Source organism: Cnephaeus nilssonii (assembly GCF_951640355.1).
Source record: "Cnephaeus nilssonii genome assembly, chromosome: 2".
NCBI lineage: Eukaryota > Metazoa > Chordata > Mammalia > Chiroptera > Vespertilionidae > Cnephaeus > Cnephaeus nilssonii.
The window spans coordinates 15846143-15873236 of NC_137073.1; the positions used below are offsets into that span (position 1 = coordinate 15846143).

The window sequence follows — 27094 nt, forward strand, 5'->3', positions numbered from 1 at the left end:
GACACGCGCTGCCAGGCCGCACGGGGGCTGCTCTAGGCGCGGCGGCTGGGAGACTCGGTGGCGTTCATTCTAGGCTGCCGCGCTGACCTGGGGCGGAGCCCGACTCTTCCTGCGGGTCCTGGGGTCGCGGCGCTGGCGACCCCCGGAGCTGCACCGGGCCTGGCCGGAAGCACTCGGCTTTCGCTTCCGGTAGCAGCGCGGGCCCTAGACCCGGAGTAGTAACGGCCTCCTGCGGGCGAAGGGGGCTTGTGGGCCCGCGCCCCGACCCTGAGCTCACCTCCCAGCTCGGCCCTCGCGGCTCCCCGAGGATCGCGCGGCGGGTTTTGCGGTTGAGCCGTAGGAAGAGAGAGCGGCCTCTTAGAAACCGAGCTGCCGGTATCCCAGGTAACCAAGAATCGCTTTCCCTGTGGCCTTGGCTGCGGAGTCCCGGAGACCGGCCGGCCGCTGCAGGCGGTTGGAGGCGAGACGCCATTTCTCGTCGCCGAGCGGCCAGAGCCGGACGCCTTTGCGCAGAGAACGCCGGGCCCGCGGCGAGGGCGCCCGCACACTGCCCGCTGGCACAGTGCTCCCGAAGCCGACTGCCGTCCAGAAATGTCGCCATCCGCCTCTGCGGGCGTGTTTTGGTTGGTTTGGCTGTTTTTGTTTGTGGGGGTTACGTGTGTGTGTGTTGCGGACTGACGTTAACAGCCGGAGAACCTTACTTAGTTCAGCGTCACTTGTCACTTTCTCCTGACGCAAAAGCATAGGGCGTGTCCCCGGGCCTCCTGAGCCGGGTGGACAGCGAGGGGCCGGCCATTCGTTTGTGAATGCCGGGCATCCTGTACAGAATCGGTGCGGGTTCTGCGGCATCTAAACGACCCTTGAAACGTCAAGTCAGCAGAAAGGTCAGCTTAATCATCACCAACTGCCATCCTCCCCCTTTTTATGACTTGGTATATGGGCAAACTTTGTCAAGAAAGATCGGCTGTAATTTTTCCTAGTGGAAGTAAACAAACATTTTAAAATACAGGTTTTAGATCTTCTGCATAGTTCCTTTCATATGTTGTTGTTTTTTTTTAATCTTCACCCAAGGATATTTTCCCCCCATTGATTTTTAAGGGAGAGACTGAGAGAGCAACATCGGATGTGTGTGTGGGTGGGGATGAGCCTGCAACCAATGTCCGTTGGAATCGAACCCACAACCCTGCTCTAACTACTGAGCCAAACCAGCTAGGGCCCCTTCATAAGAATGTTGAGCATCTCATTACTTAATTGGGGGATGCTTTCTGAGAAGAAAAGCTATTTTTTGCTTGATTATTTTCCTTCTACTCTGGTCTCACTGTCTCAACTCTCCTGCCAGTATTCATGAGAATCTCAGATGTGCCATGAAGTGGAGGCTTCCATTATCTCAAGAGGATATGGGGTCATAGAAGTTGTACCCTCATACTAAAAGCAGAAGACTAGGGTAATATTTAAAATGTAAGAAAAACTCGGTATGTTCAAATCTTTTGACATGGGGAAGATGAGATAGAAGACACGTCAATGCACTCTTCTGCTAATCTCCAAGCTCTTTGGAGCCAGTGGTTGCCAAATTTAACACCCACCAAACTTTAAAAAAAAAATTTATTGATTTTAGAGGAAAACATTTAATGGTTTGTTGTTCCACTTATTTATGAATTAATTGGTTGATTCTTGTACGTGCCCTGACCAGGGATTGAACCCACAACCTTGGCTACCTGGCCAGGGCTCACCCAACAACATTTTTTGAAATTTATTTAAAGTACTAGTACGCTCCTCGCTCCCCTGGCCACCAGCAGCCCCCCTCCCTGTACGAGCTGCCCTCCCATCTCCCATGTGAAGGGAGCCTACCGCCTCCCCGGAGCAGCGAGCGAGTGGTAGAAGTACTTTGAGTTGGAGGTACGGGTGCCCCAGGCCAAGGGCCCCCCAAGCACGTGTCCCTGGTGGGTACTGATGACCTGCGGAAGATCCAGGAGGAAGAACCCAGGAAGCTGCAGCAGAAGAGGGTGCAGATGCTGTGGGAGGCGGCCGACGCGGGGCTTGTGGACTGGAAGGCCCCGACAGCGAGGAGCCCGAGGGCCAGCCTCCCTGGGCCAGCGCCCCTGCTGCAGGGCTGGTCCCCGCGTCCCTGTCTCCCCTGGGAAGCAGCGCTCTGGTGTGAACGGCCAAGGCTGAGCGCCATCAGGAGCGGCTGCGTGTGCAGAGCCTGGAGCTGCCGGTGCCTGAGCGGGCCCTGTCCCCTGCCGAGCGCCGCGCTAGAGGCTGAGAAGCGAGTGCTGTGGAGGGCGGCTAGGATGAAGTCCCTGGAGCAGGACGCCCTTCGTGCACAGATGGTTCTCAGCAAGTCCCAGGACGGCTGGAGCCGTGCCCACCCCCTGGAAGACCTTGGCCCCCTGACCAGCACCTCCCCGGAACGTGTGTCCCCAGATTTTGCTGAGGAACTGAGATGCCTGGAGCCGTCTCCCAGCCCTGGCCTGCAGGAGGAGGACGGAGAGGTGGTCCTGGTGCTTCTGGGCAGGCCCTCGCTGGATGCCCTGGGCCCTGAGGACGGGGCCCTGTGTAGCAGCCGCTGCCCCCTGCAGCCAGGGCTCGGAGGCCTGGGCCCAATGCCCTCCTGGAGGGCCGGGTCCCTTCTCCGGACTTGGGGTGGCCACACTGCCAGCACCAACACCACCCTGGCCCCAAGTCTTTTAACCTGGGTGTTAGCATTTTAGAGACCCCTCAGGAATTCTGGCCACTGACTAACTGCCCCCTCCCCAGCCGGGACCTCTTGGCAAGAATGTAACTAGTGATGTTTGTACAACCAAAGATTCTATTTTGTTGTTTAAGGAAAATAAAATTGACTACGTTTAAAAAATAAAATAAAGTATTAGAGGCCGGATGCAGGAAAGTTGTGCAAGGGCCTTGGCCCTGACCCCCGCCCGCTGGTGGCCAGGGCCCTCTGCAGCCTCTGCCTTGCCCCCGCCTGCTGCGGCTTTGTCCAGAAGGAAGGACATCCGGAAGGGCGTCTGGTCTAATTAGCATATTATGCTTTTATTATTATAGATATTTTTATTGATTTGAGAGAGGAAGGGAGAGAGAGAGATGGAAACATCAGTGGTGAGAGATTGGCTGCCTCCTGCACACCCACTACTGGGGATTGAGCCCAGAACCTAGGCATGTACCTTGACTGGGAAAAGAACCAGGATTTCCTGGTCCATAGGTTGATGGTCAACCACTGAGCTATGCCAGCTGGGCATGAAAAATTTTTTATTTTTTAAAATAGTCATCACTTTGCATTTGTCTTCAGTGAGCTGTGCTGTAGTTCAGTTAAATAAAAGGAGAGAAAGAGCCTGGCAGTTGATTGATAAAGAGAAGACAAGGCAGGATGTTTTGGGATGTGGGAATCGAACCGTGAGAAATGAGAAATTCATTTTCTCATAATAGGTAGCAACTAGTAAAGTTCATGTGACCTTATGATCTGTACTTTTTTTCTGCCCTCAGTGACTTAGGAAGAAGATCCTTTTTTGTTCCAGACCAGACTGGGCCTCTGTTCTCAAAGTTAGTGCTCGTGGTGTGTCCAACACAGGAGCAGACTGTTCCAGAGCACAATGACGGTAAGTCTGAAGGTGGCTGAGCATTAGAATCAGGGCTCTGTGGGAGACTAAGGGACCTGTGACAGCGAGTAAGAAATATACAGCACAAACGAACACTTCCAGAGCTTCCACTATCGTGAAGCAGGTGGCTGTTGGCCAACTTCAGGAATTATACTGAGGCCAGAGGTCTACTCAGAAGAGCAGATCTTGGAACTGCTAGCAGTTCCTGACCATCCTGCCCAGGGATACCGAATCCCAGATAAAGAGGCACCATCTACAGAGCATTGGAGAAGCTGTGGCCTTGGTATACCACTTGCATAGAGTGAATCTGCTCAAATGGGAAATTGGTGAGAAGAAAAATTATGTATAAATAACAATGAAATAGGATGAAAGTAGATATTTGGGGTGTAGGGGCATTTAATTGAGAAATAAGATGAGTTAGGTCAGTGATCTCTTGTTCCTTTGGGCCATTTAAGGCAGGACCAGAGACCACAGACCTATAGCAATAGTCATTCCACAGATTTCAGAGACCCTGGCAGAGACTTCCATGGCCTTAGAAAAAGAATTGGTTTTTTTCCCCTCTTTACAACAGGGTATATTGAGGGTAATAAACTTAGTTAGTCTGGCTTAACCTATCGGATGGATTTTAAGTTCTTAGAGACAAAGGGCAACGAGGAGTTGGAGAGTAAGGGGAGAACAAACAATGGATTATACTTAGAGAACAAAAGAGAGAAGATAACAAAGAGGAAAAAGAAAAAAGGGAAATCAAGGTTTGGAAATCCCAACAGAGTGACTGAGATAAGAAAGATGTTGAGGGCCCTAACCGGTTTGGCTCAGTGGATAGAGCATCGGCCTGCAGACTGAAAGGTCCCAGGTTCGATTCCGGTCAAGGGCATGTACCTTGGTTGCGGGCACATCCCCAGTAGGAGGTGTGCAAGAGGCAGCTGATCGATGTTTCTCTCTCATTGGTGTTTCTAACTCTCTATCCCACTCCCTTCCTCTCTGTAAAAAAAATCAATAATATATTTTTTTTTTTTTAAAGAAAGAAAGGAAGAAAGATGTTGAGGGATGAAAGATGTTGAGGGATAGTGTCTTCCATACCATAGTTAAGCCCTCCACTGCCCTCCCTTAGTGGTTGGTCCTTGGCTCAGCTGGTGAGTGGGAATCCAGGGTATGCCCTTGGGCAGGTGGCAGCATATCAACTGGCTTCGGGTCTATTGTCAGGAATACAGGACAGGCCCGACTGGCATGGCTCAGTGCTTGAGACTCAACCTAGAACCAGGAGGTCACGGTTCGATTCCCACTCGGCACATGGTGGGTTGTGGGCTTGATCCCCAGTAGGGGTCATGTAAGATGCAGCCGATCAATGATTCTCATCATTGATGTTTCTATCCCTGTCTCACTCTCCCTCTCTCTGAAATCAATTTAAAAAACTACGCCCTAACCGGTTTGGCTCAGTGGATAGAGCGTCGGCCTGTGGACTGAAAGGTCCCAGGTTCGATTCCGGTCAAGGGCATGTACCTTGGTTGCGGGCACATTCCCAGAAGGGGGTGTGAAGGAGGCAGCTGATCGATGTTTCTCTCTCATCGATGTTTCTAACTCTCTCCCCCTCTCCCTTCCTCTTTGTAAAAAAACCAATAAAATATATTAAAAAAAAAAAACTACATATGTATATTAAGAAAAAATTTAAAGACTACAGGGCAGAACACATGTTTGGTGTCAAATCATTTGGAAGGATGTTGGAACCAAGTTCAATCCTCCCCTTTCTCCATTTTATCAACATTCTCTGATCATAGAGAAAATCTGGTTGATAAGACAGTTAAAATTTTTAATCTTTTGAGAAAAGTATAAGATAAATCACTGCAGTAGAAGAAAGAGAGGCTGTCAAGACAACACGAACACAGGCCTCACAACCCTGCTAGTGGTCTGAGCTAGGCTGTATGTAGAGGGGTGGAGGCTACTCTTGGAGGGCTGGCAGTAGCCACATCTTTTTCCTTTTATCCTAAATCCCACAGACTTTGTGGAAAATTGGTGGGTGTTTTCCCACTTCCCACAATCTAAATCTAGACTATATGCTTTCTCCCTCTTCCACAAGCCCCAAGCCTCAAGTAAGTTCTGATAACATGGATGGGAATTATTTCCAGGTTGCAATCCATGTGCTGGGAAAGGAGGCAGTGCTCTTGGGAGAAACAGCAGAGACCTCAGACTTCAAACTGAAGCCAGCAGAGTCCCAGCCAGTGGGCAGGTCCCAGGATGAAGAATTTTGGAATGAATATCAGGATCTACAACACCTGAGCAGGAATACTCATAAAGAAACTGAGCCTGTGTGTGAGAGGGGTAAGGAGCTTCATGATAATTTCTTTGTGCTGGGAGCTGTGATCGTAATTTGTTCAGCCAGAACATTGTGGGCACTTTCTGGGTTCCCAGCTTTGTGGATGTGCAGATGTAGTCATGTTAGCAATTATGATTACCCTTCCCCCCTCCCCTCACAGATGGCCTTAGAATAGACCAGGTGTTGTGAAGGTGGGGATTGGCCTAAGGTACAGAAATATCCAAACCAGAGGACCCTGGTAATAACACCATGAACACTGTTCCTTAGAAAAGTGGAGGATTGGGCCACCCCATCCTTAAAACACAGAAGGAATTGGGATCACAAATGGGCTGTCAGTGGCAGTATGTGAACTATAATTGTGTACCATGAAAATAAGTAAATGATAAATAATACATCTCCTGCTGTACACTGGAGTCCATGAGTATTTCATTTTCAAATCCATTAAATTTTTCTTAATTCAGAGCTATCTATATATATATATATAAAAGGCCATTATGCGCCCTGGCCGGTTTGGCTCAGTGGATAGAGCGTCGGCCTGCAGACTTAAGGTTCCCAGGTTCTATTCCGGTCAAGGGCATGTACCTTGGTTGTGGGCACATACCCAGTGGGGGGTATGCAGGAGGCAGCTGATCGATGTTTCTAACTTTCTATCCCTCTCCCTTCCTCTCTGAAATCAATAAAGATATATTAAAAAAAAAAAAAAGCAAATATGCTAAGTGTCCCTCTGATCATCTGACTGGTCGCTATGACACTCTGACCACCATGGGGCAGATGCTTAACACAGGAGCTGCCATGATGCGCACTGGCCATTTACAAAGAAATGGCACCACAGACCTGGTGCTGACAAACCAACACTCAGCTTTCCCCAAGTGGGACACAGGCCTCGCCACCACCCTGGAGCAGTACCCCACCAAATCGAAGCCAACACTGCCAAGACCCCATGGCACAAAATGCAGTCCACAGCCCAGCCCAGAAACGGTCGCTGTGGGTGCCAGGTAATGATGTCACTCAACGTAGCAACGCCCAGCTTCCTCTCCCTAGCGACTAGCCTCCTTGAAGTTTCTTCCGCCCAGGAACACGACTTGCTTTAGAGCCAGGTGCAAACATTTTACACTTTAACCAAATGTCTGTGAAGTGTTTTCCTGTGCCTCATCTCATTTGATCCTCACAGAAGTCCTGGAGTAGGTAGATAGGAGACTTGGTGGAATCCTATTTTCTTTTCATTAGCTGGAAAACAGAGATTTAGAAACTTGACCTGACTAAAAAGAAGTAAGAAATGGTGGACCTTGAAAATGACTTCAGGTTTTCTCACTGTGCAGAATATAGTCAAACACTGCTGCAGTTAAGTATTTTACCGTTCTCCCTGCGTTATCTACAATAATAATCTGCTTTGTGTTGATATTTACTGCTGTGTTGCTGACAATTACCTGAAAGAGAAGTTGGGGTGCTTCACTGGGCTGGAAAAAGTAGCTAAATCAGAAAGCAGGTCTAATTAAACAAGCTTATTCTATATATATAAAAGGCTAAGTTGACTCATGCATGCACAGTACATATAAAGCTCTTTCTCACGCCAATCACACACATGTATTTTGATCTATCATTGTCGATCGTGAATTTGATGGACACTTCTATTATAGAGAAAGAGCAAATAGCAACATTAAAATATTTCTTCTAATTAATTTCCTTTCAATGTGCACGAATCCGTGCACCGGGCCTCTAATTTGTCATAAGAGGAAAATAAGGTTTTTTGTTTCAACTTCATGAAAACTAGGCAACCTGTTCTGGGGTTGATAGATATTGCTTCTTATTAACAATGATAAGACCACTGACGGTCACCACACACACTTGAAAAGGTTTCCCATCTACTGAAAGAATCAAGATTTTATTTTAGAAATGAGCACAGGATGTGCATAGAAGTGAGAGAAATTTCTGATGGCTCTTTTCCACCCACAGCTGTGCCTACTCACCAGATCCTAGACTTTCCTGAGCAGACAAACACCAAAGACTGGACAGTGGCACCTGAGTTCATCTTGTCTGAGTCCCAGGTGAGCCATGCTTTTGAGCTTTTCTCTGTTGCCCATGACCTACACTGCCCAGGGTCATGTTAGCCCAGATGTTTTCCCTGGGGAACTGGACACCTCATGGATTGTTTGCTGATCCCTTGCCTCCTTCCTTTCTGCGTTATCACTAAAAAAACACACACACAACAAAATATGTGCTGGGCCCTGGTGGGGTTGCTCAGTTGTTTAGAGTATCATCCCAGTATACCAAGGTTGCAGGTTCAATTCTCCAGTTAGGGCACATACAAGAAGCAATCAGCGAATGCATAAATAACTGGAACAGCAAATCAACGTTTCTCTCCCTCTCTCACTTTCTTTTTTCTCTCTCCAATCAATCAATAAAAAATTTAATAACAAAACAAAAAAATCACGTGCTGTTAATGCCTTCAGCCTATCATGCAGTTCATGGGCCAGATGTTAGGGCTGCTTCTGGAGTGGCCAGTACTGAGCTGAAGCCCATTCTCTTCTTTAGAGCTTGTTGACATTTGAAGAAGTGGCCGTGTATTTCTCCCCGGAAGAATGGGAATTACTGGATCCCAGTCAGAAGGCCCTCTACAATGACGTAATGCAGGAAAACTATGAGACTGTCATCTCTCTAGGTAAAGGTTCTCCCCTTGTTTACAAGTTGAGTGATATGTCATGTTTTCAACTTACGGGAATGCACACTCTTGTGAGAGTGTCTGTTCCAGTAGCTGGTTGTTCTCAGCTCGATGGTGTGGGCTGGGAAAAGGTGAATGCAGATCACTTCGGAGCTCTTTTCAAGTACACATTCCTTATCCTGCATAGAATGTTTTACCTCTTTTCCCTCTTCCCTCACAAACCTGTTCTTCTCATATCTTTCTCTACTCAGTAAAGGGCACCTTCATCCACCCAGTTGCTCAGAGCAAGAAAAATTCAGTCATTGTTTACTCTGATCTTGCCATGATATCCCACTACTAATGCATCACTAGCCCTCTTGAGTCCACATTCACAGTATCGTGTGAGTCCAACCATGTCTCATCTTCTTGTGCTATTAACATTGGGTCTAAGCCATCTCTGACCAGGTCTACCTCATTCACTTTCTAACTAGCTCTTCCTGCCATCAGCCTTGCCCTCCCATAGTCTGTTTTCCATGTAGCAGCCAGAGTCTTTTAAAACCTGATCAGATTATGACATTTTCTTGTTTCAAAATCTTATGATGACTTCTCATCCATTTAGAAGAAAATAAAGCCTCCTTATCAAGGCTTCCAGTACTCTCTCAATCTGGCCTCTATGACTTCCTTGCCCTCAGCTCCTGTTCAGTTCTCTTTAGCCACACTATTCTTAATGCTGTTTTTTGAACTTGCCATGCTCATTTGTACTTTCGGTTTCCCTCTACCCAGCACACTTTCCTGCCACATGGCAAAACTCTCAATTTTAGGTCAATTCAAATATCACTTTCTCAAAGAGGCCTTCCACACAGCCTTATCTCGAATAGCTGAATAGAAGCAGAATCTTTTTTTTAATGTGTGTGTTTTTTTAAAATAATGTTTTCATTGATTTTAGAGAGAGAGGAAGGAAGGGGGATAGGGAAACATCAATGAGAGGGAAACATTGGTCGTCCCCCACCAGGGATCGAGCCCACAACCTGATCTGGGAATCAAACCGGGGACCTCTTGGTTCATGGGTTGACGTTCAACCACTGAGCCATACTGGCGGGGCGGGAAGTAGAATCTTAAATGCTTTCTTAGCCTGCTTTTGTTTCTCTTAAAACATTTATCACTTCCTGGCATTTCATTTGGTTATTCATATTTGTCTCACTCTCCCACTAGCAGATAAATTCTCTGAGATCAGGGAACTTTGGCTTATGCATCACTATATCTGTCATTCATAGAGAGTGTCTGGCACACCATGGCCATTTGATACACATGTTAAAAGACTGAATGATGACTACATCTCATATTTGATAATACATAGTTACAGAAAGTCCACTAAGTGATTCTGGTTTGTTTCATTCAATGGGATATGAACCAATGAGCTATGAGTGGTAGAAATACCAGTTTAGTGTCTGGTGTTCAGCTGCTAAATAAAAAGTATAATTATGACAGCAGTCACTTATGCATATGATTCCCACCCCACTGGCCTTTACATTGACCCCGCTAGACCAGGTGTTATTCAGGGTGAGTCCTAAAGAGTTGATAGAAACAGCCTGCATTCCCTGCAACCTCTGGAGTTTCATTCCAACTCAGTCAAGTGTGGGGAATTATTGGTGGCAGAAGAGGGGAAAATGCACAAGATTCCCATGAACTGTGTCCTTTTGATCAATCAAGCTAGCTAGTTTTTTTTCTTAATCTCCACTTTGCATATCTATTCATAAATGCAGTGTAGTATCAACCTGATACCTGATATGAGAGTCTATCCATTTAACCATTTGGGGTAACAAACTGTAAAAGTGTTTTTTGTTGTTCCTGAAATAGTCTATAATTAATGGACATTGTTAAGTTAGTGGTCCTTGACCTCAGTTTTTCCATTTCATAGCCATATTTGTGTTCTCAAAACCTAAAGTCATCTCCTGTCTGGAGCAAGAGAAAGAGCCATGAGTTCAAGGATCCATGGAGTTCAAGGACAGCCCTGGAGTGCTGCATATAGATAAATACACCATGGGAAGACGGGAAATGTGCCCTAATAGGAACCTTTGCAAAGACTTAACATTATAAGATTCTACTTATCTATATTTTAAAATTCAGTGATCATTGAATTTTTGTCTCTATTCTTGAGGTTTCTTTCTGCCATTTAGTTGGTTGATTTTTATGTTTATTCCAACAGGGTTAAACCTCAAAAATAACATTGAAAATCATCAATCTATATGCCTTTCTGACTTAGAAATGCCAACACCAGAAGACATAGTTTCAAAAACGGACAGAGTGAAAGTTCCCCAGAAAACAACAGTCAAAGAAAATCATGGTGATATGCACAGGGTGGGGAAATGCCACCAAGACTTTTCAGTGAAGGAAAGAGAGAAACTTGCAACATGGAGACAAGAACTACTGAAACTTATAGATCGTCACAAGAAAGAACGTGCAGGAGAGAAGTCTTTTAAATGTCAGGAATGCAGGAAAAGCTTTAGAGTTAGCTCTGACCTTATTAAGCACCAAAGAGTTCACACTGAAGAGAAACCATATAAATGCCCACAGTGTGATAAGAGATTTAGGTGGAGTTCAGATCTTAATAAGCACTTCACATCACACCAAGGATTAAAACCATATAAATGCTCATGGTGTGGGAAGAGCTTTGGTCAAACTTCAAATCTACACACACACCAAAGAACTCACACCGGAGAGAAGCCCTTTACATGCGATGAATGTGGGAAAAAATTCATTCAGAACTCCCACCTTATTAAACACCGGAGAACCCACCTATAGCATATGCATGAGAAACTTCAGCAGGTGGTCAAGCCTTCTCAGGCACCAGAAACCTTCTCAGGCACCAGAAACCACCAATGAAGGGAAGCTTGTTCAATATCCTCAGTCTGAAGAATTTTACCAAGTGGAGCTTGACCTTAAAGTTTATGAAAATGCAAATTTATGAAGCATAAAAAATTCTTCATCTGGAAAATTTGGGGATATAAACTTTCACAGAAAGGAATCAAGCTGGACTCTGCAGGGGACATAGTAGTTATATTATTACTGTTTTTACTTAGCCTTCAGGGAGTTTCTTAGCAAAAGGTGTTTGAAAAACAGTCTGAATGAGGGAAAAATCTTTTTGGGATTGTACCTGGCAGTATAGCAAATTCAGCCTCAAATAGTACATGAAACTGTGAATCATCTGTGGTCACAGACATAAATATTGTTGGTTTTCCCAACTACTCTTAAACATGTGATAGAAACATTTGTAGCATGGTCTTTTGTAACAAAAGCAATAACAGCCTTGTTTTATTGCATACTATTACTTCAGGGTAATATGATAATTTCAATAGTCCCATAGGGTAGAAATGAATTCTAATGTAAAGTTTTCCAAGAACCAAATTGGACTTTCTTCCTCTCTCGTCATTGGACATCATGTGAGTCCTTCTTGAACTTTTTAGCTACTTTAGCTCTTGAATCCTATTAGCACAAGTTTTCTGTGATGGAATCATATTTACTTCATCACTAGGGTATCTGCCAAATAACTAATATCTTATGCCTCTCATTGGTGGTATTTGACAAAAGAAAACATTCCTAGAAGATCATATGGAAACAGTTGAAATTTTTAGCCATGGAATATGTATTAGATGTAAAAAAGAATTTTCTGCAAAACAAAGTAAACTGTTTCCTTCCCTCACAAGGTTAATAGGATAAGACAGTTACAAAAATTAGCACTTTCCTAAGGCCTAAAATAAAATTAATTGGAGGTTATGGTCAACTTCTCAGGGTTTTGTTTGTTTACTCATTAATTTGACTTTTGTTTTTAAGAACAAGGAGAGAGTTAGGTTTGGGAGGACTGTGTGCTGCAGACAGGATTCTGTGGTTCACTGGTCATGGTGGGAATTCAGTCAGCATAAGACCAGGCTTCCAAAAAAATGTTTGAGGACTCATGCTCAGTGGTGGGCAAATCCACACCCATGTTGGTTGTCTTACACTGTAAACTATTAAACAGGCATGGCCCACCAGAATCTGTTTTCTCCAGCGCAGCAATTGGCAGTAGCTTTGGGAGAGTTTGATAGACTGCTGAACATCTCTAGACTGAGTTTTATTTTTTTTTTAATTTTAAATATATTTTTATTGATTTCAGAGAGGAAGGGAGAGGGAAAAAGAAACATCAACGAAGAGAAAATCATCAAGTGGCTGCCTCCTGCATGCTCCCCACTGGGGATGGAGCTCACAACCCGGGCATGTGCCCTGGACTGAAATTGAACCTGGGACCCTTCAGTCCGCAGGCTGACGCTCTATCCATTAAGCCAGACCGGCTAAGGCTCTTAATTTGTTTTAGAGAGAAATATCGACTTGTTGTTCTACTTAGTCATGCACTTATTGGTTTATTCTTGTGTACGCCCTGACTGGGGATTGAACCCGCAACCTTGGCGTATCAGGATAATGCTCTAACCAACTGAGCTACCCAGCCATGGCTAGTCTGTGGGTTTTCTAATGCAGGACTCTGGTTTGGGCCTTCTGATTACAGATCCCAGACTGCTCCCTCTGCACAGCTGCTCCTCCCGGGTGTTTATTCTGCCAGGTAGTCATTGATGTTCACAACAAACCTCCTCCACTCCATGCAAGTAACAGAAAGTCAGATCAGTGTCCGATTCATCTAGGTGGATCCCCAAATTGCCCAGATTGATGCCAACCACAGGGGCACCTGGTCTGTGTTACATGGGTAGGTGAATGGAAGACAAGATTAGTATATTCCTTTACCTTTGATTCAGATTTGTTCCTTTAAGAGCTTTTAGGTAGTATTAGGAAAAAGGTTAAATATCTCTTCCAAATGTGTTATTTCACAAACGAAGTTAGGGCTCAAATACTCAGGGACTTGGTGTGTTCAAGACCCCATAGCTACTGGGTCTGTTGGCTGTCACTTAGCTTCATCAGTCAGACCTGAAAGCAGGATTATCAGGACTTTGTATGTTAGCTCCATGGAGCCAGCCTAAATGACATTGTATCTATTTCTAGCTTATAAAACATTGCTGTTTCTTGATTGGCTACTGAAACACTCTCAAGTCTCTTAATGAAATAGAGATAACACCTCAGGGTTGATCTGGGGATTACAGGGGTTGATGAAAGAAAAGCACCTATCATCCTGGCTCAATCAATGTGTGTGTTTCCCTGCTCCCTAGTAATATGTTGGGTGGACTGACTACATTAGAGGAGCAGAGGCATTTGTGGCTCTTTTTTTTTTTTTTTTAATGGATTTGAGATCGAGAGAAAGACATCAATTTATTGTTCCACTTACTCATGAATTCATTGGTTGATTGTTGTATGTGACGCTCTACTGAACTACCCGGCCAGGGTGCATTGGTGGCTCTTGCAGCTTTCAGGAGCTGAGCCCTGGTAGTAAGGGATATGCTGTCTTGGTTTGGTCTGTGGCTTCAGTGCTTTTCTGTGTAAATCACCTGAGCTATCTGGTGCTCTTGGTGGGGTTTTTTTTGTTCCCAAAATAAACTACATCAAGTATTTTTAAATCAAGTCCAGCTCTGAATCTCTAGTCTGCATAGCTCTTACCCAACAGCCTCAGCCTTAGACCCCTGGGGCTCTGTCTTTTCTCCCAAGACACATGTGGATTTCTTCCTAGCCCTACTCATTCATTTAATTTGATGAGGGCCTGTTGTGTGCCCACGCATAGACTGTTGTAGACCAAGGATATAGTAGTGAACAAAAGAGGAAAAAAAAATGCATATCCTCATGTAATTTGTATTTTAGCCCTTTGCACTCGCTTTTTTCTCGATTCCTTTATTCTACTCGGGATTTAATTTTTTAAATACCCCAGATTTTACAAAGTGCGGCAGTAGAATAAAAAACTGGAGTTTCTTTTCATACAAATTTATTTATTTGGATGTTTTTATATTTCAAATTATTGATACATTCAAAGAGTATGAAAAGAGCTGCTACCGATGCTAACCGTGTCGAGTCACACTCGACATCCGAGTGCTAAAGGTTAGTGAATAGTAAAAAGGAGAATGGTTACGTTTTTCTGCTCCTTGCAGTTAGGCTCATCGGGTTGTTCATTGGGTTGTGAGCAGAAGCCTCACTTCTGGACCGAAGCATTAATTGGTTGGTGCGGAACTCTAGTGCTCTCCTTGCCTCAATCATGGAAGCACACACAGAGAGAGGCGCCCTGAGATCAAACCAGTTTGGAATGCTGTGTCTCCCACATGGCAGGGCAGCTGTTCTGGAGAGTCCCCATGCCTATAATGGGCTTTGTGGGAATGAGAAATAAACTCTCGTGCTTAACCACTGAGACATTAGTGCTGTGTGTTTCTACTACGTAACCTGGCCTGTTTCAAAAAGTTCAAGGTCTTAGTGACACAGTCATCTTCTTGATCTCCATGGGCTTGACCCTTGTCACCTGTGGCAGTTTTGGCAAAGCTAACCAAGTCTGATTCTTTTCACAATCAGACTCTGCTCTTTCCTGTCAATGCAACCAACGACAGAGAGAAGCAAAGGCTTTGGATCCTGAATTTTCCAGGTGGTGGTGGTGGATTACTCTTTAGCACAGTCACTTGACTAAATCTACCCTAAGAAGAGCTACTTTCTTAATCAGATCAAGTTCCTTATCTTTATCCTGTTTGTTTTTAATCCTCCCTTGGGAATATTTCTTTTAATTGATTTTAGAGAAAGAAAAAAAAACCTCATCGATGTGAGAAACACGGATCTGTTGCCTCCCGTACCTTCCCTGGAGCAATAGTTAACCCATGCTCCACTCTCACCTGCAGCCTAAGAAACACACCTAAAGGGTGCACTGCGGAAGTTTCTAGGTGGCTGAAAAGATACATGACAAGGGCTGCAGAGCAGCAGTGTTCTGCCCCTGCTGCTTTTCACAGTCTGCTCTTTCCTGTCAATGCAGCCATCTAGTTACATTGCCCTCTGAATAGGGAGACAACAAGATACCCTAGAAAGTTCATGACACCGGAGGCAAAGGAACTTGAGCATTTTGTTATATTCTGCAATTATGGTAGTCAGTGGATCTCTCTAATACTGTTTCACCACCTGTAAAATAAAATAGCTTGCAAATATGTTGCAAGGATCAACGTAGATAAGTGTGCTTAGAATAAACTGCTCAGTGTTATGCCTAATCAAAAATGGGATACATAACCTAAGGAGGTGTATCAGTCTATTTCACATTTCACCTCCCTCCATTTATATCCTGATGGACTACTCACCTTCATTGTGCAGCAAGTATTTAGAAATGATTGAGGGATGAAGGGGACAGAATAAAGGCAGACCATGTAGGAACTGCCACTATTTTTTCCCTTACACTAAACACCCTAACTCATTAGCTCCCTCTTGAATATATATCCAGAATATTGCAATCAAGAATAACACGATCAAGGAAAGTGTCATATCAAAGGGAAATGATTGAAGATTGAATATGTTGCAGTACATACCTAAATGCAGCAGTTTGTGGGGTTTTTTTTAAAAGATGAGGTCAATATATTGAAATAAAAACTTAAAAAATAGTACATGGGCATAAATACTAGTACAGATTAAGGTCCAGAAAGTTCTATACAGTACTAATCATTTCCTCTGAGGAGTGTAATTTTTGAGGTAAGAAAATGACGAGACTTTATTTTTAGGTGAGAATACTTTGCAGTACCTATTCAATATTAATAACAGGATAAAACATTGAGTTAAGAAAAGAGTTTTAGTCCCACTTTTGGCATTAGGCACTAAAAGAATGCTCAGTCTTTCTCTTATCTCTACCCAGAAGTCAAGCCAGGATGAGCAACTGGACTACAAGGAGGCTAGAACTAATAACAATGAAAGCAAGGATTCATCTGTGAGCAATGAAATGGGCACTCTAGTTCAGGATACCAGAAGTCCTGGGCTGTTCTTAAACTGACTGGCAAAGAATCCCTTACAGAAGAAGCATAGAAGAGGTAGCAAGAGCAAAGGAGAGTGGGGTAAGGAGGTTTCAGGGGCCTAGCTCTGCTTTGGCTATGACCACCCATCCACCACCTTAGGCTGAGGAAAAAGAGTAACAATCAGTAGGCTTTGCCCTACATTTCTCTGGATTATAGTGAGAATATCTGATCCAGTCTATGGGATATGGTTAGGAATTCTTGGAAAAAAGAAATAGTGTTGCCCTGCCGGGTGTGGCTCAATGGTTGAACGATGACCTATAAACCAGGAGGTCATGGTTCGATTCCGGGTCAGGGCACATGCCCAAGTTGTGGGCTCTATCCCCAGTAGGGGACATGCAGGAGACAGCCAATCTATGTTTCTCATCAGTGTTTCTCTCTATCCCTCTCCTTTCCTCTCTAAAATCAATAAGAATACATATTTTTTAAGTAAAATAAAAGGAATAGTGTCAATTGAAAAATTTAACCAATTAGTTAAAATGTTTCAGTGATGGAGATACTAAGAAACCATATGAAGAACCCTAGTAGTTAATTTACAGGGGGAAAATCTGGCTTCTTAATGAACATCTGAAGGGCTGAATCAAACCAAGAGGATATTGTTACACATCTGAAGAACTCTATAGACTTGGGAGTGTTGCCTTTTGTACAACCTACTTCAAATTCATTCTCAAGTGGGTAGTGCACTGAGGCAATGATACATAAACACTAAGCTAATAGAGATCATAACTATAGGAAGCACCATACAAGGGTTTGGGAGAATACAAGAAAACGTCTGTGTTTATCAGAAATTGGAAGCTTGGAAGAGAGGCCGGCAGAGCTGGCATTCAGATCTTGGGGGATTGGTGGCTAGGTGGTGCTGCCAGACTGGCACTGATATTTCTTTTTAATATGTTTTCATTGATTTTAGAAAGGAAGAGAGATAGAAACATCAATAATGAGAGAGAATTATCTATAGGCCTGCAACCTGACTGGAAATCAAACTGTGACCACCTGGTTCACAGGTCATCGCTCAACCACTGATCTACACCGGCCGGGCATGACACTGGTATTTCTGAGGTGTCCAATGAGGATAGTTCTAGAAGATAGTGTCTTTGTTCACTGCTTTGTATGTACCTCTTACTATAAAACCTGGTACACTATAGACAATCAAATACTTCCTAAATGAATGGATTCTCCAATTCTTACCTGTCTACCCCAGGCCATCCAGAATAGCTCACAGGCAAGTGTTATGAGCTCTAGTACTGTATTCCTTTTTCTGCCCAGCACACTCGAGAATAAAGCACGTTGGAGGGTAGAGGCAAACTAAAAATGCAAGGTGGTCAACACTTGCATCAGTTTTCCCTAGCCACTGCAAACCCATGTGGGGGAGAACCCTGATAGTGAGGCCTCATTAAATATCTCCACTTCCCTGGCATTTTCATTGACTTTCACTGGCTCTGCTCAGTCATCAAATCTAACTTCCTTCAAGCTCATATCCAAAGCCCTTCAATAATATATCCATTCCATGCCAGGCTGTCCCAAACAGGTCACATTCAAGCCTAACTCATTGCCTTTGCCCAGGATTTTGGAAGATGTTAATTTTTGCCTCTGTGCAGAGTATGTAATTATGTGACTTTGGGAACTAACCTACATAGCTTGTTATAAGGGCCATGCTTAAGGACACTGTATGCAGGGAATCTTGGAGTAGCAAGGCTCAAACTGAGGAAATGCTGAAGTATGTTCTTCTGTCCTGCCTTTGCATCCTCTTCTTCCCCAAATTTTAAAAAAATGAAAATTTTTTTGTGCCTGCTTTGCTCATATTGAATTCCTCAAAAAAACTCAGAGACATTTTGCTCGCTCTTCAAGATACCTTAGCCAAGGTACTAACATCTTGCCTGTAAGGGCCAAAAACTGTATAACATACCCATCTTTTACCACATTTTCTCTATGGAGATTTCACAGAAGCTGGAATATCTATGCCTTGTTCTGTATCAGTAAGTTGTAATTTTGGTTCCTAGTGCTCCTCACATTCACTCTTCCTTTCACCTGCAGGCACAGCCTCCTGCAGTTCCTACATTTTCCTTATGCCCTTGATCTCCCTTCACTGGGACCTCAAATCCTTCCCACCAAATTCTATTCCTCCTCTCCCTATTTCTTGCCCCTTACTCTCTTTCTGCATGACCTACTGCCCTGAAGCAGATACTACACATAGATCCTCTTCAGAACCCTGCAGGCTTCAACACGAGTGTAAAGTTTCTAACTGAGAAAATTACAATGATAGGCCAAGGAAGGGGAGGGAGAAATAACTTTATTTTCATCAAAGATAATAATGCTTATAAACTTGTATAAATGCGATGGAAGAAGAAACCAAAAACTGGGTTGGGAGTGATGGTGAGATGAGAAATCTTACAAAATTAACCTAGATATTACACTTGCTTAAGATTAGGTTGCTTTGATTTCATATTACCCAATGGCTTAACCTATCCTTTCTTTCCTTTGTTCATGGCTCTGTTGCAGAATATGACCTGAAGGTTGCAATTGTATATAGCAGTAGGTACCTAGTAGTCAATTATTGGCTTAGAACAGATCCAGGCTATTAAAATTCTAGATGTACTCCCCAGGAGGGGACAGTATTTCTTCCCTGATATGGCTCAGAAACAGTTCTCAGGCCACTAGCTATACTTTCTTTGTTCAGAACAAGGATACCGTAGTTTCCCATCAGGAATTATGGGTTTTATATCATTCTCCTCTTCAAAGCAAAATGGAAATCCACAGTGAGACAGGACTGTGAAGTCCTAGGCAGAAATAGAAAGAGGGCTCTGCATTCTTAGATCGATTCATATTCCTGGACATGGTTCTTGAGATCCAGTTGTCAAGTTTCCTGCTAAGCCAGGGATTGGCTAATAGAACTATCCACAGAGGAAAGCTCTCAGAAACACATGTTGACCTAAGGAGTTGATGTCAGGTTTTCTACATATTTGTCACATCTCTTACTTCCTGTAATGTATCTCTTCTATGTATATCCCGATGGCAGATGAGGGAAGCTTTTCTCACACTGGAAGCACTTATGTGGCTTTTCCCCAGTGTGGGTTTCCTGGTGGGCACTGAAGTGGGAGCTGTTCTTGAAGCTTTTCCCACACTGGTACAGGCCCTCCACAATGTGGACTTGCCAGTGAGCACTAAATGGAAACTTGTTGACTCTCTTCCCACAGACAGTGCACTGATAAGGCTTCTCCCCAATGTGGGTCCTCTGGTGAACAATGAGGCTAGAGCTCTGGTTGAAGCTTTTCCCACATTCCCCACACTGGTATGGTCTCTTCCCTGTGTGAGTCCTCAGGTGGGCAGTGGGGTTGGAATGTTCACTGAAGCCTTTCCCATATTCACAGTACTAGCGATGCTTCTTTCCTGTGTGAATTCTGATGCCGAACAAGGTAAAAAACTTGGCTAAAGCTTTTCCCACATTCATGACATTTATAAGCTCTTTCCAGTTCAGGGGCTGGCTGGTGATGAGAGGAGAGAGAACTATGGGAGTATTCTCTCCCACACAAGAGATGTGTCCAGGGCTTCTCAGTTCAAAATCTCTGGTGACTCATCCTCTCCTGGGATGGAGCTGTCTCCTCACTCTCCCCTGGTCAATGTCTATGTTGCTTTCTTGTCATTGGTTCCACTCCTAGCCTGTTTTGAACTCAAAATGCCAAAAAACTTTTCTACTAAACTTTCTCCATAAATCCTTATTCATTTCTCCTACTTCTGAATTATCTCATTTTAGATTCTCTTTTGTAATCCCATTCTTCATCTCAGAACCTGAAAGAATAAAATTACATTGGATTCTGGAGAAGGAAAACAATGGAATGAGGAAAGAGTTACAATTAAACTACCATAAAGAAGAAATACCTAATTGAATTCTTCATGTGACTAAGTCTTCTGCTAATGAAAAGCCTAAATTTTATTTTCCAATTGTAACAGTTTTTAGCTCCAAATTTGTGGTCGCCCTACTTTTCTTGGGTGAGGATTAAAAAATAAAAATAGCCAAAACTGGTTTAGCTCAGTGGATACAGCGTCGGTCTGTGGACTGAAAGGTCCCAGGTTCGATTCCGGTCAAGGGCATGTACATTGGTTGTGGGCACATCCCCGGTAGGGGGTGTGCAGGAGGCAGCTGGTCGATGTTTCTCTCTCATCGATGTTTCTAGCTCTCTATCCCTCTCCCTTCCTCTCTGTAAAAAATTAATAAAATATATTTAAAAAAATAAAAATAAAAAATAAATAAATAAATAAAATTAAGTAAAATAAATAAAATAAAATAGCACTGCTCTAGCCTGGGGTGAGGCAGAGTCAGGACAATAGTTATCAGGTCAGAGGCAAAGCAAGGTAAGGGAGGTATGGCCTCTTTGGGAAGGATTGAGGTAGGTAAGCATCCATGTGATGCCAGAGTAGACAGAATAAGAAAAGAACCCACGACAAGCTCAATGGACCACATAAAATTCTTTATAACATCTCTGGGAAAGAATGAGTTTTAGAGTGAGTCAGTACAAAGTGAAATGGGAACTTCAAGAGACAAAAAACATCAACCACAGCTCACCTGATCAGTGGTACAGAGCTCAGCAACATCTCCTGGTTTTGAAGACCCCTCTTCTGGAGATGGTTCCTGGTAGCCTGTGGAGTAAGACAGGCTAGGGGAGAAATATCCATTATTAGAGGGCAGCTTCCACATAACAGGTTCTGAGTGGAATCCCTGGACCAACAGCATCAGCACTTCCTGGGAACCTGTTACACATGCATATTCCTAGTACCCACCTCAGATCTACTGAGAAAGTCTGGAAATGATGCCTGGGAATCTATTTAACATGTCTCCAAATGAGTATGATGCACAGTCAAGTCTGAGGAAGACTTTCATAGCCAATGCCTCCCTGTGTGTAGAGAAGTTAATTTACTGGATGATTACTACTATTCGCAAAACAGCTTTTTTTTTTTTTTTTTCATTCCAAAGAAATACGTGCACATTATAGAAAAATTTTAAGACAATAATGGTGGTGGCGGGGAGTGTCTCCCAGCCAAATACTAGACATAACTAAAAACTCATAAATACCACAACTCAAACCTCTTATTTTTTTCCAGACCAAGATTATGTATTCTTTCCCAGATACCACCTTTAAGAATTCTACAAAAGAAATGGTTCGTTTTGATGACATTCCGAGGTCTGTGGACTTGGGGAGATTACAACACTTGGGATCTGAGCGGCCTGTGGGCATGGTGAGTGACGGGAGCAGAACTGGAACATAGTGAGTCCTACCCCCTTTCCTCAGACCCCAAAGCTTCAGAAATCACACACAAGAGAGCACAGATGTTCCCAAGGATTAAAAGGACATAAATGCTAAATGGCAAAGTTTAAAAAGATATTGATAGAGTATTTATATTGCTCAAAAAATACGAAAGTTAATAAACCTTTTAGACAATTACCCCTTTCGATAGCAGAATCTTACCAATTTAAATAGCATGCTCTCCTCCAGGATTTGAGTTATATAAAGATGAGCTAGCTTTTAAAACTTATTTAGCAACTTGCAAGGGCAGCTTTCAATGAAGCGGAAAAGGCAGCAGTGGTCTTTAGGCTATCTAAAAATGTATGGAGCTAAAGTGCTTAATGGAAAAAGACTTATAAATATAGAGCCTTGGTCTGTCCATGTAATGGAATATCAGTCAGCCATTAAAAGGAATGAAGTGATACATGCTGCAAACATACCAAGTGAAAGAGGCCAGACACAAAATGTCACATATTATAGGATTCCATTTCTATGAAATGTCCAGAACAGGCAAATTCTTCGACAGAGAATGAATAGAAACTGCTTAATGGATACAGTGTTTCACTTAATAAAATGTTTTAGAACTAGACAGAGGTAGTGATTGTACAATACCTATATTTTTTAATCCTCACCCGAGGACATTCCTCCATTAATTTTCAGAGAGAGTGGAAGAGAGAGGGAAAGACCTCCTACATGTGCCCCAACTAGAGCCTGGGCCGGGAAGGAGCTTGTAACCGAGGCACGGGGCCCCAACCGGAATCGAACCCAGAACATCTTTGGTCCACAGTCCAACACTCTATCCGCCAAGTCAAACCAGCCAAGGCTATATAACATTTTTAATGTACTAAATGCCACTGATTGTTCATTTGAAAATGGCTAATTTTATGTTATGTGAATTTCACCTAAATTAAGAAAATTTTTGCTGAAACCGGTTTGGCTCAGTGGATAGAGCGTCGGTCTGCGGACTGGAAGGTCCCAGGTTCGATTCCGGTCAAGGGCATGTACATTGGTTGCGGGCGCGTCCCCCGGTGGGGGGTGTGCAGGAGGCAGCTGGTCAATGTTTCTCTCTCATCGATGTTTCTAGCTCTCTATCCCTCTCCCTTCCTCTCTGTGAAAAATCAATAAAATATATTTTTTTTTTAAAAAAGAAAAATTTTAATTCATTTTTTTTCTAAAATAAGTGAGACAAAACAAAAACTAGAGCTTTGAAAGAAAGGCAAAAATAATAAGAGAAATGTATTCTGAAAGAGATTAAGCTGGATGGGGCAGGGTTTAATGTCTTTAAGTACATGAAGAACTACTATGCATAAGGTCACAGTAAACATGTTCACCTTAATACAACCGATTCCAACATAATAGACTACAAAGTTTCATTTATATCCCACCTTCTCACTAGGAAACATAACTACTTCCTATTCCAGCCACATAGACTCAGCACCCAGCTAGCTGCTTCCCGCTCAGACCACAGAGCCACTTAGGCTATGGCATTGCTCTGACCCACACTCCTCCATTACTCTATGCCTCTCCCAGACTTCTGATCCGGATTTCAGTTGCCTTTTTCCACCAAGTCTCTCACAACCTAACCCTCATTTTACTTTTCCTTCCCCTGAGCCTTTTACACCTCCCTTCTCCCAAAGTATACAAGGTGGTTATACTAATTGGATCTCAGACCTAGTCCCTACCTCCACATGAGGATATTGTGTGAAACGTGTCACTCTGTCCCTAACTGACCCTGTTAATCCAGACAGGAAAGACTAACTCCAATACAACTTTGTTGAGCATACTACCTATGGCATTGTGCCCTCAATGTACCTTCTAGCAAGAGAAATTAGATTTTAATTCACCAATTTATCTAATTTTCCTGACCTCCTTAGTAAAGGACAGTTGTCCTTTCCCTGACCTTGTTTTAGAGAACTGTTATGAGTATTTTTACCACTTTAATTAGGGTCTCTAAACATTCACTGAATATATGAATGTCTAAGATATTTCAGCAAATGAGAAATTCTTCCCACAGACTAAGGGCATAGGACCAACTAAAGTTAGTATTTTGGTGGGTGGCAGAGGGCTAGTATACATTTCTCAAATAAGCACCTTTCTAGTAAGTAGATACCTGTGCTCCTCAGCCCAACTTCTTATAATCAGAACCACAAGGTTCTGGTTTCCTTTTCTCACCTGTTGCCCAGGTACTCTCTGTACATCCTCAACCAGAGCTACAGCTTCCTCATTTTCTGGATGCTGTTTCTTCACGCAGGTCTGGAGCTCCTCCAGCAAGATTGTGAGAAACTGCTCCAAAATCAGCAGCTGTAGGATTTTCTCTTTTGAGTGTCTTAGGCCTCAGCCACTGTCAATAGAGTTCCCAGAGTGTGCTAAAGGCTTCATGGGGGCCAGCTACCTCCTGGTAGCAGAACTGCCTGAAGCGCTGATGGGAAGCTTCATAGTCAAGGCTGTTGTTGTGAAGGGCTGATTTCTGTCTCTGTGTGGATTCCTTGCTTGGGGATGAGTGTGCCTGGGGACTCTTTGTTGTAGCCATCATTCGCTTCACGAACTGGCTCACTGGTTGCCACTTCCAACCGAGATCAGATTCCATTTCTTTTCATATCACTGGAAAGTAGTTCTCCTGGATACCAATGAAAGGAATCAGAGACGTGAGAGTGACATAGATGTGCAGAATCATAGTTGAAAAGGGCCTCCCTGGCCAGATAGCTCACTTGGTTAGAGCATCGTCCCAATACACCAAGGTTGCAAGTTCCATCCCCTGTCAGGGGACATACAAGAATCAACCAATAAATAAGTGGAATAACAAATCAATGTTTCTTTCTCCCTCTCTCTAAAAATCAATAAAACAAGTGTGTGTGTTTTTAAAAAAGGAAAGGGCTCAACTTTGAAGGGAGAATGCAAAAATACAGCATTAAACTGTCCTGTATTCTTTCCCTCTGCTTCTTGTGATTTATTTCTATCCTTTATCTTTACTCCCTTCACAATCTAAGTCAAGGACCCAAAACATTAGAGATATGAAAAAAACATAGTTTTCTCCCAGCCAGATTTCTCTCTATTAATGAATTCTCCAAACTACTCCCAGTGTAGTCCAGCTGTCCATTCTCATGTCTGGGTCTTGTCCCTGTCCTTCCCCACCCTCAAGAAGCCTGGACCCACCTTTCCAATTGTCACTTTCTCTTAAGGAGAGAGTAGTATGTGAGTGCCTCTGAATTAACCTCTATCACTGTGATAGCCTCCTCCCTATCACCACCACCACCACACACACAATGTGTACGACAGATGACTGATCTGGTTTGCTGTATGTTGCTCCCCGCTTCCCCGCCCAGCATTCCTTCCTCACTTCTGATAGCCATAGCATCTTCTTTTTTGAGAGCCCCTCTCCATTCCATTGGCTCTGGTGCGGCTGTTCATCATTACAGTGCCCTTCTCCCTACCCCAGGAGTGGACATCTGAAAAAGGCTGGACCTGTCAAAATTCTTCTGAGATTTGACATACAGGTGGGGTGGGAGAAGTTCAATTTCCTATGAATTGCTAACTTGAGAGGATGTAAGACTGGAACTATCTGCAATATGTCCCACTTAACATTCTGCTTCTCCACGGAAGGAGTGAGCCTGTTTACAGGAGTAAAAAAAATTCTTTAAAAAAAGGAATTCAGGGGGAGAGAAAAAATGGCAGCCAAATAGGTAGAGCAGAGTCTGGAGCCGGCAGGGCAGGAAAAGAAAAAAGCACCTCATCCCAGGGCCAGACTGGAAAAACAACTAAATTGGAGAACATACACCTGTGTGAGAATTGTGAGAATAAACAAGTAATCTTTTCTGTCAGAGAAGGGAGTTTAGGCAACCACCATTTTGGTTTGCGTGATTTGATAATTGCCATTTCGAAACCGCAAAGGTCAACTCCTCCCTTTTTCCTTTAAATTAGCCAATTGCGCAAGAATGTGAGCCCAAACTCTGACCAATCAATAGCGTGGGAAAGATGGCATGCTTCAGAGATAAAACCCTGAGTGGACTGCCCGCTCAGTGTGCATGATTACCAAATCCTGTGTTGGTTGCCTACCCTCCTGCAGAAGTAAAGATATTTGCCTTGTCTGGCTCCCAGGTATCCTTTGTGTTCTACCAGGACCACTGGTTTTTGTGCTCGCCTTCTTCCTAACACCTGGAATTACCAACTGAGGTCCAGCTGAGGAGGAGACAAATCAAGGAAAAACAGAAATCGCCTGGAGACCAGTAGAAAGGGCGAGGTTGTGAGAGGGGATGACCCAGCTTCCAGGGGTGGCAGGCCAGCGGGGGCTGAGAGAGAGGAGGCAGCTCCTGGTTACAGGAGGGTCGGTTCCCTAAGAACCATAGTCGGCAAGCTGCGGCTCACGAGCCACATGCGGTTCTTTGGCCCCTTGAGTGTGGCTCTTTGGCCCCTTGAGTGTGGCTCTTCCACAAAATACCACGGCCTGGGCGAGTCTATTTTGAAGAAGTGGCGTTAGAAAAAGTTTAAGTTTAAAAAATTTGGCTCTCAAAAGAAATTTCAATCGTTGTACTGTTGATATTTGGCTCTGTTGACTAATGAGTTTGCTGACCACTGCCTCAGAAGGTAGAGGCTGGGAACCCAGGCTGGTCTCCACAGCTTGCAGCATCAGAACCTAGACCCGTAGCCTCCGTACTTTCCCTGAATAGAAGTGATGAAAACTCCAGGTTTCCAGCCGACCCTGTTGGTCTTCATAGAAGGATCTCTGTCTAGCCAATGGCAGAGTAATACTTTGGGCCACTCATGGAGGAGTAGCTCCGAGACAGGGAAACACCCACCATATTCCTTCCTTGATCTGTCTCCTCCTCAGCAGCACCGCCCTCACCTAAAGCCCTTTCAGAAACAGACATTTGAGTGACTAAGATTAAAGGCAGGCAAAGGCAAGCAGAGGTGGAGCAGGCAAAGAATAAGAATGGCAATAAATAAGTATCTATCAATAATACCCTTAAATGTAAATGGCTTAAATGCTCCAATCAAAAGACATAGGGTAGCTGATAGGATAAGAAAACATGACCCATCCTATATAATAAAAAGGTAATATGCAAATTGACCATCACTACAATACACAAGATGGCCGCCCCCATGTGGACACAAGATGGCTGCCACAAGATGGCCAGCAGGGGAGGGCAGTGGGGGTAACCAGGCCTGCAGGGGAGAGCAGTTGAGGGCAACCAGGCCTTCAGGGGAGGACAATTAGGGGTGACTAGGCCAGCAGGGGAGGGCAGTTAGTGGCAATCAGGCCAGCAGGGGAGCAGTTAGGCATCGATCAGGCTGGCAGGGGAGTGGTTAGGGAGTGATCAGGCTGGCAGGCAGAAGTGGTTAGGGGCAAT

At 44.0% G+C, this 27094-nt stretch overlaps 1 protein-coding gene and 1 long non-coding RNA gene across 4 annotated transcripts in view; one reads left to right on the forward strand and one right to left on the reverse strand.

Moving 5' to 3' along the window:
• LOC307113260 (zinc finger protein 75D-like) lies at nt 1-23928 on the forward strand. Of its 3 annotated transcripts, XR_013814823.1 has the most exons (7): nt 7-384; nt 3481-3593; nt 5717-5909; nt 7858-7949; nt 8437-8563; nt 21568-21702; nt 22410-23928. XR_013814823.1 is itself a non-coding variant. In XM_079794787.1 (6 exons), exons 2-6 carry the CDS (start codon nt 3588-3590, stop codon nt 21603-21605), a joined length of 456 nt encoding a protein of 151 aa, XP_079650913.1. In that variant the 5' UTR covers nt 7-384; nt 3481-3587; the 3' UTR covers nt 21606-23928. The 3 variants fall into 3 exon arrangements, 2 of the variants coding, with proteins under 2 accessions (XP_079650914.1, XP_079650913.1); XM_079794787.1 differs by having other exon boundaries at nt 21568-23928; XM_079794788.1 differs by lacking the exon at nt 8437-8563 and having other exon boundaries at nt 1-384; nt 21568-23928.
• LOC307113271 overlaps nt 11510-27094 on the reverse strand; it is a 21231-nt gene continuing 5646 nt past the window's right edge. The window contains exons 2-4 of the long non-coding RNA XR_013814828.1: nt 23922-24366; nt 21032-21122; nt 11510-20256 (exon numbers count right to left, since the gene is read on the reverse strand). This is a non-coding gene — a long non-coding RNA (uncharacterized lncRNA). The remainder of the gene's footprint in view (nt 20257-21031; nt 21123-23921; nt 24367-27094) is intronic.

Excerpts from the sequence above, each read along its gene's own strand:
- LOC307113260 (XM_079794788.1), top strand. Across the intron at positions 5,910-7,857 it reads TGAGCCTGTGTGTGAGAGGG|CTGTGCCTACTCACCAGATC; the intron begins GTAAGGAGCTTC and ends TTCCACCCACAG. Across the intron at positions 7,950-21,567 it reads TCATCTTGTCTGAGTCCCAG|ACCAAGATTATGTATTCTTT; the intron begins GTGAGCCATGCT and ends ATTTTTTTCCAG.